Source organism: Agelaius tricolor, unplaced genomic scaffold, assembly GCF_023055355.1.
Source record: "Agelaius tricolor isolate 1412-34295 unplaced genomic scaffold, bAgeTri1.0.p SCAF_12, whole genome shotgun sequence".
NCBI lineage: Eukaryota > Metazoa > Chordata > Aves > Passeriformes > Icteridae > Agelaius > Agelaius tricolor.
The window spans coordinates 22,848,107-22,860,498 of record NW_027269272.1 but is presented as its reverse complement, the minus strand read 5'-3'; the positions used below and the strand labels follow the sequence as shown (position 1 = coordinate 22,860,498).

Sequence of the window (12,392 nt, the reverse complement as noted above, 5' to 3'; positions counted from 1 at the left end):
GGAATGAAATTTGAATATGCATGTAATCACTTAATCCAATACTATAGTGGAAATTGTGTTGGGTCCACCCTTTTTATTCCTTCACAAAGGCATCTAGAAATTGAGGAGACAGCAAAGTTTGCCACCAACAGTAAGAATTTTTTGATGTTGATAACATAATGCCGATTCAAAAGGGAAAATAAAGCATAATGCAACACCAATCCCAAAGAAATATGTGGGGGCTCCGTCCCACAGCCTTTTCTGCTTAGCTGTACTTTTATTAACTGAAAATATTTAGAAGTGGTCTCTCTTCTGTTAGTTCAGAAGAATTCAAACACCCATATACTTAATAAATCTTAGTAGAAAAAGCTCTTTCACATGCTGGAGCTCTGTGGACTCCCAGCGCCCACCCGCAGCCTCACGGGCTTTTGGCTACTCAGCATCTTTCTTGGGATTGAGTTACTTACGGGAAAGGACTTTCTGCTACAATCTTCCATTTGATCCAAGAACTTAGCTTGGTCTACTTTATTAATTACACATTTAAATTGCACTTAAATCCTAAGGCTCCATGCATTTAGCCACAGGATGTAGAATTCACCTGTTCTGCCGTGAATGTAAAGAGAAGGAATTTTTCAGCAGACAAATCAACGGCAGGAGCCTGAAACTGAGAGCTCCAGATACAAGGAGAAATGTGTTCACAGATGGAACCTCTTGTCCAGCATCTGCCACTTGGAACTTCTTCATACCCAGTGGGGAGGGAGTCAACACATTTTCTTTTCCTGAGACACCAAGGTGGCCACTGAATCAACCAGATTCTGAAATAACTCTGGCTCCAGACATCATCAAAAGTGAACAATTAGGTCTGCAGACCTGGAAAAGGAGCAGTGGGCACCCCCTGAAGGCAGATCAGACACAACTCACCTCTCCTCTGAGTTTCGGGGGGATTGATTGTTGTGGTTGCTGTTTCCAATAAAATTCCTAATTTCTGTGAAGTAAGAGTCCTCCTTGTCATCTAGGATTGCCCCTGTGCTTTCCAGTTCTGAGTGAGGTGAAGATGTTGCAGTACCTTAAAGAAAAATATACAATGTCTGTTTCCGCTCCTTTACATTTTCTATATTTAACCATTTAAATCAAAACAAAATTGAAACTCTGGTTGATACGGGTGAGAGCCAAAAGTTGGTCAGTGTGAACTATCAGCTTTTGGCCATAAAACCAGTAATTAGTGGGCAAAGGATATTTCCAGCCAAAATAACTTTGCTGCATGCTGGGTACCATTTCCATGATTTATCATCACTTTTGCCATGTCCCTATTTCAACATCTCCCTCCTGCTGCTCGTGATTCCAAGACTGTCCATTGATAACTGTCCTTCTTAGACCAATGGCTCAACTGAGCAAATGGAACTTCATTTTTATCTATCAATTATGCAGATTTGTTCAAAAAATGAAGCAGCCATTGACATATTCACTGAGCACTGAGAGCCCAGTGTTGGACGCCTTTCTCTGAGCACTGGGGAAGGGACAGCTCTGCATTCACTGCTTGCCCCTGGTTGTCTCCATTGAGGCAAAATGCAGACTGAAAGGACTGCAGAGAGGGTTTTCATTAAACCCTGCAGACACCCAAACCAGCCCAATGACATCCCCTCCTGCCACTGCCTGTGCTGCTGCTGTGCAGTGACCAATTTGCTTTGGGGCTTGAGAGGCACCATTAGCTCCGTAATAGCCAGCGCTTTTCAGCTCCTGACAGTGGGAATATTTCAGAAGGTGCCAGGAAAATCTTTTAGAGTGCCCCCTGAGACTCTAAATCTAGGACTCCTATTGAGAGCCAAGTGATTGCAGAGATGGGATTAAACCAATTTTCCCAGTCTGTTCTCAAAACGCTATGGGTTGGCTTAATTAAAACCAAAAGAAAAGACATCATCCAGTGGTCTTAAGTTATACAAGGGGAGAGTTTATGCTGGGATTTTCAAAGCACTTTAAATGTCAGCAGAGCTTAGGCACTTACATATTTTGCTACCCCCCACCCGTTGGAGCAGCGTGTGCCTGCGGTGGTGCTGACAGGGAAGGGGCAGTCCCTGCACACGGGACAGGGAGCAGGCTGGGGAGGGAAGAGGCAGGAGGGAAAAGACAGAACATACCAGACATGTTCCCGTTCTCGTGCTTTTTTAGATGTCTGTCAAGATTGGTTTGTTGACCAAAACACCTGTCACACAAGTGACACTTGAATGGCTTCTCTTTATTGTGGATGTTACGCACATGTCTCTGCAGGTTAGATGATATGCTGAAGGATCTGTCACAGTATTTGCATCTAAAAAAAAACAACAAAACAAGTGGGCAGGAAAGAGTTTGTTAGTAGCTGGAAACGTAAGATTTGTCCTAAGATACAAGAAGAGCCTTCTGGGCTCAGTCTCAGCACCCAACCACAGTTCCTTGTTCCCTACTGAGGCTCAATCCTCCCTGACATAAAGACAAATTTTGGCCAACTAGAGAGCTGTGCTCTTGGAATGGAGACATAACTTCTATGGTGGGGTTTTCAGCTTTAATTCATATTAGACTTTATATTTTAAGTACTGCCTCTAGGAATGAGCATAATATTTCTGAGCTAATGGCATCAAATTAGCTATGGTAATTGAGTCCCATGTTTTTAAAACTGTTGCACGCAAAGTTGGGAAGTTTGAAAACAGTAGAGCAATAACTCTATTGTTTCATGTGCTGCCAATACAATACAATTAAACACTTTTGGAAAAAACATGAAACAGATCTCTTCTAATGCTCAAATAAGGTAAAAAGGGCTATTTCTTTTCCTATTCTAAATTATACTGTGTGATTAAATCTTTTCTTGAGGAATTAGCTTGCTTGATTGCTAATCCCAGAGGAAATTCGGTTATCTTGCAAAAACCAGCAATAAACAATCCCAACCTTTAATACTGTGCCAATGTGAGTAGTTTAGTCTATCACTCTGGTACCAGAGGCATCAATTTTCATACTCTGTAGCGATTTGGAGTCCCTAAAGCCTTTACTGTATTGCTCTTTAAGCCATTACTAAGTCATACTATAACTATTCCAAATTCTCTGGCTGGCAACCAGCCAAGAGTCTTCAGCACTTTAGTTTTTCAATCTTTTACTTCTCCCGTGCCTCTCTTACACTTGTCAAGGATGTAAAATTTTTTTTAGTGCTGAAATCACCCATTATGCCACTAATTGCTTGTGGCTTTTATGCAGTGGACGGGTATAACATGCATCAAGACCTTCCTTCAATAAAATTAGATGTGAATCTCATTTCCCAAAGAGACTAGATGCAAAAAAACATTGTTTCCTCACAAACAATGAGCTTACTCTGCTCTTTACAGCTCATAAAATGCAGAAATCTGTGCATTTGTTTTACTGGAACATGAATTGGCCTCTTTCCAGTTTAAATTAGCCTTTCATTTTCAATAATGTGAAGCTTTATACACATTTCTGCATGTGACCGTCCTGGATTCAGTATCACACACATATTCTTATCAACAGGAGAGTACACCCACATGGGTTTTGGTTAAGCAGACCTCAGAAAGGATCCAGATTAGGCAGGAAACAAATAAATACAGTAATGCTTTTGCAACCAGGACCTTTCAGAAATCAGATGACTGACAAATCACCCAAATTTAGGCTGCAAATAACACCGCAGAACTCCAGTAAAAAACGGTTTTGCAAGGGAAAATAGGCCCATGAGCCCTACTGAACATCACTTCAATCACACTGGTTCAGCAGTGCCAGCCACCCTGCCAGCAAAGGCAGGACTTGGGGGCTGTGTTGGGAAGCTGCCCCAGCCAAAAGAACTTCCCTAAGACCAAAAACTCTACCCCCTTCTGCAGCTCCAACACCGAGGATCAGCACAAAACTCTGACACCAAAATGCAACGGTGGGTCCAAAGGTAAGGAGGAAGGGCTGGAGCTGGTCCAGCAAGGAGGTTGGATTCCCTGGCTTTATTCAGAGAAAATGTCTGCCTTGGAAGGGACCCCAAAGCTTGGCCACAGCACAGACAGGGGTGAGGGGTGTGGTACCTGTAGGGCTGCTCTCCAGTGTGCGTCCTCAAGTGACGGGTCAGGTTTGCAGATCTCGGGAAAATCTTGCCACAGTATCTGTGATAAGAAAATGCTTGGTAAGACAATACAACCTTCAGTGGCTTCGTCCCAGTTTGAGCTGCACTGGATGCACAGCTCAAATGGAATCATCACAGTACGGTCCCACTGCTTTGGTGCAACAACATCTCAGTAAAGGCATTCTGCAAATATAAGGGATCCACACACACACACAAGAGTGGGGCTGGAACTGCCGCCACCAACCAGCTTCACTTGTGCAGAGGCAAGGGTTATATGAAAAACCTGTTTTAAAGATCGCTCCAAGGTTCTAAGCCCACTGGATGATTATCAGCCTCATTCAGATTTGGAATCAAGAGAATCTGTTATTAAAGGCTTGGATTTCTGCCTCTGTGTAGGCAAATTTCAAACCTTTCAACCAATTCTACGTGTCAGCAAACGTGACACCGTTCTGTGCATTGAATAGGATCAGAGCAGACAAGACTCAAAGACCTAATCCATCAAGGTATGTTTCTATAACAACATGTCTTGAAAGAAGGTGACATGTTTTCAAAAAGATCAGATAAACCGATATGCCAGTGTCAAACGCCTGCGCATTCTGGAGATGATATAGAGACCTAAGCAGTGCAATTTAAAAACCATTCTCCAAACTCGATAATATGTCACAGGAAAAATAATGGCAAAAAAAATAAAATTATCGTGAGTTCTCCCCCTTCATTGAAGTAGCATATTAATATTCAGTTTATAATTGGCCCATTCTGTTGAGGACATTTTTGCATGGGGGCAGAGCACACACAGCACTCTCTTAAGTGAATGAGGGTGGTGGCTGCTCCATGCAATGACTTTGAAGATTGCATCCCTTCACTTTTAACATCCCATTTATTTTTTCACAACGTGATGTATAAGCCTTCAAAATACCCACACAGCTAATTCCACTCTCCTGGACAAAGCTCCCATTCATTTTGGGTGTGCATTCAATGACTATCTTCATTGTGGGTTTTTTTTTTTTAAGTCTGTACACACAAGTCTTAATAAGTCATGTATTTTATCACTGATCCCTTTGGATATTAAAACCAGAAGCCAGAGAGAAAACACATCTGTAGTTTACGATCAAAAAAATCAATTATGAAAGCACACTTTTATATATGAAAGTGATGAGAAAATTTGGAAAAAAAAGAATTGTTTATATAACGGTTTCCACCTCATTTATCAAACCACTGTGATACAGGGTGATGCCGAAGGATTTAGCTTTTATATTTTTCTAATCCTGTACTGCTTTAGTGTATAACTCTAAAACTCCATATACAGTGTCAGTTTCTGTCTTCTCCTGACAAAACAATTCCTCTCTGGGCCTGAAACTCAAGAAGGGATGTAAACAACAGTGAACTGGTAGGGGCAAAGTTGGAGTAAATGACTTCACGACCTGAAACTCTAATTGGAGGATTTACCTCCAATTACAATTTCAGGTAAAGAAACAGGTAACCTCCGATATGTAAATGGCCCAAACTTAGAATTGTCTGAAAAACTCGTGACCGTTGTCCATCTTGGGTGTAGCCTCTGGGAGGCTTCTGACAGCCCAAGGTGTACCTATTGAAGGCCTGTAATAAATACCTGCTTTTATTCTTTTAATCTTATCCAGCCTCTGTTCTAGGCAGCCACTCCACGGCATCAGGGGAGAGCTCTTTGTTTCGTAACACCAATAATTTAATAAACAGATTCAAAGAATCACTGGGTTGGAAGAGACCTTCAAGATCATCAAGTCCAACCCAGCCCAACACCTCAATTAAACCCTGGCACCCAGTGCCACATCCAGGCTTTAAACATATCCAGGGATGGTGACTCCATCACCTCCCTGGGCAGACAATTCCAGTACTTTATCGTTCTTTCAGTAAAAAACTTTTTCCTAATATCCAAACTATATTTCCCTTGGTGCAGCTTGAGACTGTGTCCTCTCATTCTGTGTGTGATTTTCATCTAGGACTGCCCCTGTGCTTTCCAATTCCTGGAGAAAGGGACCAACCCCACCAGACCACAGCCACCTTTCAGGAGTTGTAGAGAGTCATAAGGTCACCTCTGAGTCTCCTGTTCTGCAAGCTGAGCATCCCCAGCTCCCTCAGTGGTTCCTCACAGGGTTTGTGTTCCCAGCTCCTCTCCAGCCTCATTGCCCCATCTGGATGTGCTCAAGCACCTCAAAGTCCTTCCCAAACTGAGGGGCCAGAACTGAACACGGCACTCCAGGTGTGCCCTCACCAGTGCCCAGTACCGGGACAGAACAACCTCCCCGCTCCAGCTGGCCACACCATTCCTGATCCAGGCCAGGAACCCCAGAGGGAAACGCTCTCCATGCTGGGCACAGAGAGGCCTGAGAGCCTCCCTGTTGGATTTCAGAGCAGGGGGGCTTGGGGAGGGCCGCGGTACCTGCAGGTGTAGCGCTCCTTGCCCTTGCGCAGCAGCGTCTCGGGGAGCGCGCTGGGCGGCGCGCGGAAGTTGAACATGGATGGCACCGACTGGATCAGCTCGCTGGCCTCGGGCTTCAGGGCACTGAAGCTCTCCAGCTTCTCGGCCATGTTTTCTATAGCTGACACCTGCAGCAGGAGAAGAGCACAGAGCCCACCACGGTAAGTAATCCCCTCGGATTTATGCCCCCACCAGGAACCCAAAGTGCAGAGGACATCAACGGACAAGTGAAAGAAGAAAAAAGGGAAAAAAACTCAGTGTAGAGTTGCAGTCTTGAAAATTATGGGTCATGAGGGTAATAATCAGTGAGTGTTCATGTCTTCTTATTTTTAAGCCCCAGCTCCTACAAAATTCCAGGTTTTGCAGTCATGCTCTGTGGTTGTGTGCCTACAAGTCTATGCACCCTATCTACAGAAATCATTGAACATTTATTACCAAATGAACAGAAATGATAACTGAGCTTCTAATTTTATTTTTTTAAGGACTTGCAGAGGACACATATTGCAGAGGAAACCTTATGAACACTCTAGCTCAATGAAGAGCTGCAACAATCCAGATCCAAAGAGGCTCCATCAATGTCCCAGTCACATCCAACCATCCACTCCAGTGTTCTAGCCCATCATAGCCAAAGACCATTAGATAAACACAGAAGAAATGAAGCTTTGGTGGTTTTGGTGCTCTGTACTCACATTCCCTGCTAGATGCCTATGCCATTTTTCCACCTCTTAATATTCTTGCTCTACCTCTAGTTCTTTTAACTCCGTTGGGATGGCTCCACTCCTGATTAGCTGTCTGTAATTTGCAGGGAGTGGGGATTAAAAAATTTCTGGGGAACAGTTTCCTTTAAGCTGGAACTGACCATGAAAATCTCCTCCAAAACCCCAAACATTGCCACTTGAAGAGTTCAAGAATGCTGCTGAGCCTACTGACAGGTGAGAATAACCATCCACCTCTCCATAACCACAAACAAATGAAAAAAAAAAAAAAAGAAAGCCAAGCTCTCACCTACAGAGCACAAAACCCACAGCATGAGCCCTGTGCAAGATCTTGCTTGTAACAAAGAAGGAAATTATATGAAAGACAAGATGTTGAACCCTTCTCAGCTGGAACACCTCCACAGACTGTTCTTCAAAATCCATAAAAGGCTCCTCTGATTGTTGGAAAACTGAAATTTTAATTGGAAGAACTGGGAATTTTTGCAGGTTTATTTAATTTTATTTTCATTGGCCGAATTACACGGTTGTCTCCTGGCATGACTATTTCCATTATGGTTAGCTCTGCCTTTGGGCTGGGTTGTTTTTTTCCCTTTAGCCTGTAGCCTGCCCTCTCATTTCATGCTCAGATTCCTAATGCTGAGTACAAATTGCAACGTACAGGGTACCACTGCCAATTTGCCAAATGTCTTTCATCAAACACAGTGGAAAAAAATAAAAAATCTCAGAGGGAAGTCAAGATACATTTACTTGTCAGGCAACAAATGTGAAAGCATTGCGAGGCAGTAAGGGCTGTAAGCTCTGGGGTTTGATTCATAATCACTCAGCTGCTAAAACATTCTCCACAGATGCAAGTGGACAGCACATTTGTCAATATGAAGGATTTTGACATGTACTGATCACAGGCATGAGATATGTAATGATGATGCTGCTGGGAGAGGAGGTAATTCTATCTCGGCACTGAGATGCCATTATCAACCCATACACCTCAACATTACCATATATTTCTTTTTATATGACTTCATATTCTCCTTCAGTTGGAATTGATTCTTAAAGCTTTTAAAATAGTCATTCCACTGCCTTTAATTCCTTCTAATTGTTCCCCACAAAAATTCACTCATCTATTTTACAACTGCTGAAAATAAATGGTTTGAAAGAAAAATGCCCTTTGGCCTTCGGGCTGATTAGCAATGACAAGACAGTGCATGGGTTATGATATCACATATTTATGGTGAAGAATAATAAGGGTACTGAGAAGTATAATAAATGTTTTATTTATGTATATTTAATATTCAAGTCCATTTCATTATCTAGTGGGTTTAAATCATTTTTGGATCACAATTTCTCATGCACATAGTGCCTGCCAGTAATATATTAAAGCAACTATTCTCCCCTTTACATTTAAAATGGCTTAGTCATGCTGATTTTTGTTTTAGTTCTTATTTCCAGGATTTTGCAGAGTAGAAACTGAGACAGAGTCTTGTTTCATGCACAGCAACACAGACCAGCTCTACCTCCAACACTGCCTCCAGGATTACATCAGTCCCAAAATAGGTATGAAATCAGCACCTAATCTTAAATCCCTCATCCAGAGGAAACACGAGCACTTCCAATTATTTTAAAGTATTACTCGCTTTCTAAAAATATGTTTCTCACCATAGGAATGACTATTGTGCTTGCTATTTTGCTGTTTAGTTTTTTTCTTTTTTTGTTTAAAGCCTGACTTATGTGGTGACCTGGTATGATTTATGTTTTTCAAGAACTGCAGCAGCACCAATGGGAAGTGTTTGGCCCCACAGCTTTGCTGATCCAAGGCACTGTCACTCCACTGCTATCAGGATAATTATAGCTGGTACTATCTGCTGGAGTTAGGGCTCCCAAGAACCAAAATTGGGGCATTTTCGTAAGAACTCTTGCAGTGTGTTGGTGCTCAGAGCCTTCAAAATGCAAATCCCTATCATGAGATGGGTCCCTGGGCTGTGGGGGCATTTTACAGCTCATGAAATCCTGCAGCCCTGATCCCCAAAATGCCGTCCATCACCTTCAGTGCAGGCAGACAGACCCTGCTCACCAGTCTACTTGCAAAACACCAGCTGAGCAGTAAGAAATCCAGGGGGAAGTTGCATTGAGGACTCATTCAGACACCAAAACCAAGCAAGAATTCTAAACCTGCCACGTGGGCTTTTGGAAAGTGGCACTTGGTGCCAAGCAGTGTCCCCAGGGGACATGCAGGAGGGTGGGCAAGGGACAGATCTCCCCACTGCCCCACACCAGCACAGGGAGGTGCAGGAGCATTAACTGGAGGCTTCATCCCTGTTACAACATTGAACAGCCATCGGCCGCTGCTCCCATTCACTTGGCTAAACCTTTTCAAACCCATTTATGTTTCTGTCAAGGAGAGTTCACCAATTTAATTAGGTGCATATGAAAAGATACTGGTTTTTGTTCCTGCTGAGCCTTTTGCCTGATATTTTTTCTGGGTTTTTTTTTGGTATTGTTATCCCTAATGAATAACCATTCCTCTTTCAGGCTCTGCTCACCATTCATGGGCTCACGGAGCTGGGGCACAGCTCCCTCAGGCATTTTTTCCCCAGATGAAAAAAATCAAAATCTACTTAGCCTCTTTTTGAATGGAAGCTGTTCCCTACCTGATCATCATTGTTGCACTTTTCTATGTCTTTTCTAATCCTGCTATGGCCTTTTTGAGAGGAACATTAGCTGTACTCAAGACCTGAAGCCACTATAACATAATGATGTTTTCAACTCCTTTCTGCTAAGCACTCAGGTGATATTTTCATAAGACTACCAACTTCAAGATGTTTTTCCTGAATGACAGGAGTAAAAGTCACACTTTCCCCATGGTATTAATGGGTGTTTACTGACAGTGACTTTTATGGCTGTTTTAATCCTGGTGACTCAGCTTTCTCTGAATCTCTGCAGAATCTTCATAGTCAGTTCTGGATTTGGGTACTCACAGCAAACAGACACAAATTCTCTGCCTGCTCACCCTTCTTCCTATGGCATTTACAGACATATGCCACAGTTCAGCCCAGTGACACCCCAAGGTGGACCCACTGGTAATCTTCAATGATTGTAAAAATCATTATTTTATTCTTCCCCCTTTTCCCCCCCTCTTTTTTTAATGACTAAATGTTAACCCAGGAGATGACTTTCCTTCTTCCACAATGAACCTCCCTCTTCTAAAACACAACTGAAGTAGCTGCTCTTGCTTCCAAACACTTTTACTACTGATGGCAAAGCAAGACCTGCCTCCACAGGAGTTGTGCTGGCCATAGGAATGTTACTCAATCCACCAACTCCTGGAGAGAGATGTTGGTGAAAGTGCCTGTCCTGGGCGTTGGGTGGGTGCTCATGGTCACCTCCCCTCTCCAGGGATGGTCCCTGGGACCAGCAGGGAGGCAGGTGTGTGGCTAAAGCCACCAGCTGTGCTCTCAGGGGGTTCTGCACCCCAACCCAACACCCAAGGGCTGTGGTGATCCCTGAATGGGGCACGAGGAGGGGAAGCACTGCTTGACCCCAAGGATTGGATTAGTGGGATTGCCATGCCCATGGAGAAAGCTCTGTGAGGAGGCAGGAGAGGGAGAAGATCCTGTTACATATTTTACATACAGCTATTGCCTTACGGACAGGTCACGTGCGCTCCTAATCTGCCATCAGTGAATGACAGTGTTTTATATAGAACAGTAACTTTTGATTTACATATATAAGAGTTGTTGATTCTATCTGTGTCCAGATGTCTGGAAAAGGAAGCAGCTTTCCCCCACCTCCCTGAGAGGCTATTAACCTCCGACTGACGCAAACTAATGTGCAGTCACAATTCCCCAGCTCCGACTCAAAAATGCAGACATTACCATAATCGGCTAAAACAAGTATTTATAAACATTTCAGCGGGCAAGATATCATCAGCAGGGGCCTTGAACATTTGTCTTAAAATTTATTAACCAACCCAAGAAAAAGTGGCATAAATAAAGTGAAGGTTTGCTGTTGCTGCTCTTTAAGAATAACCTGATGATATGAAATAATCTCGCAGACAATGTCATGAATTACATGACCTCCTGTTTGACAAACGTGACTGCTTCATTGCTACTATCACAAAAACAACTGACTTTATGGCCAGACCTCATGGGAAAAAAAAACTGTTCAAGTGTTTGCTTTCTATTTTTACTACTGTTATTTGGGGAACTCTTCAAAATCCAACTGCTAAAGCTCAGCATTTCTCCCTCCCCCAGCTGAAGTTATAATGTTGCCTCTAAAATCTGCAATTTGTGAATCTTAAGTGTATTTGGACAGCCAGCCCTGGAACTTGGCTGAGTTATATTCACGTTCAAGAGACCTATCACATGTGGCTGAACTTTATGAAGCAGTAGCAAGAAACTCCTTCTGAGCTGCAGTATGGTTCCAAAATAACTGGATTTGCATGAATCCAGTTGGTGGGGATTTAGCTCAGTTAACAGAATGGATCATGCCCTAAAACTAAGCCCAGTAAAACAAAAGCCTTGTTAAGGCACTCACTAAATTCCTTTCCATTTATTTGTAAAATTGTTTTAATTATTTACAATGGTTCTTCCTAAAGAAAATATTGTCTGCCTAAAATTACAGAACCTCCTTAGCAACCTGATGGGTTGCTTCTTCTGATGGGACCAAAATTGCATAAATAGATCAAATTAATCTTGATCCACTCAAAACAGATGTCCATTGATTTGCACCATAGGGCTCCTGCCAAACAATGAAAAACCAATCTCAAATAATCTTGAAATATGTGGCACATGCAACTGGGAATTGAGATGTAAAGGTTTGTGTGACATAACCAAATCTCTCAAGATGGAGATTCATCCATGAATCAGCATCCTGCTCAGTCACTTCATGTTTTGAACACCTATTTCTGCTGGAGCTGCCCAAAGCGTGAGCACAGCCAGGAGACATACACTCACAAAAGGAGCAGAACGATGGAAATTTGAGGACTAAGCCAAAGTCAAGGAAATCAGACAGAAGAAACAGACTGCACTGGGTTTTTCCACTTCCCAAACCTGCTGAAGCAGAGCCACTTTTCTCAGAGCAGAGGACTAAGGGTGCCTGGGCCAAATCACAAATCCTACTATGGCCCCTTCTTGTCCTACAAGAAATTTCCCAAGGAAAATATTTGGGA

At 42.9% G+C, this 12,392-nt stretch overlaps 1 protein-coding gene across 6 annotated transcripts in view; it reads right to left on the bottom strand.

Moving 5' to 3' along the window:
- MECOM (MDS1 and EVI1 complex locus) overlaps positions 1-12,392 on the bottom strand; it is a 48,411-nt gene that overhangs the window by 5,441 nt on the left and 30,578 nt on the right. For all 6 annotated transcript variants that reach the window (XM_071438103.1, XM_071438105.1, XM_071438107.1 and 3 more), the window contains 4 exons: positions 6,474-6,640; positions 4,020-4,097; positions 2,115-2,284; positions 901-1,045 (listed from right to left, as the gene is read on the bottom strand). In XM_071438103.1, coding sequence (XP_071294204.1) covers positions 901-1,045; positions 2,115-2,284; positions 4,020-4,097; positions 6,474-6,640 — 560 coding nt within the window. The remainder of the gene's footprint in view (positions 1-900; positions 1,046-2,114; positions 2,285-4,019; positions 4,098-6,473; positions 6,641-12,392) is intronic.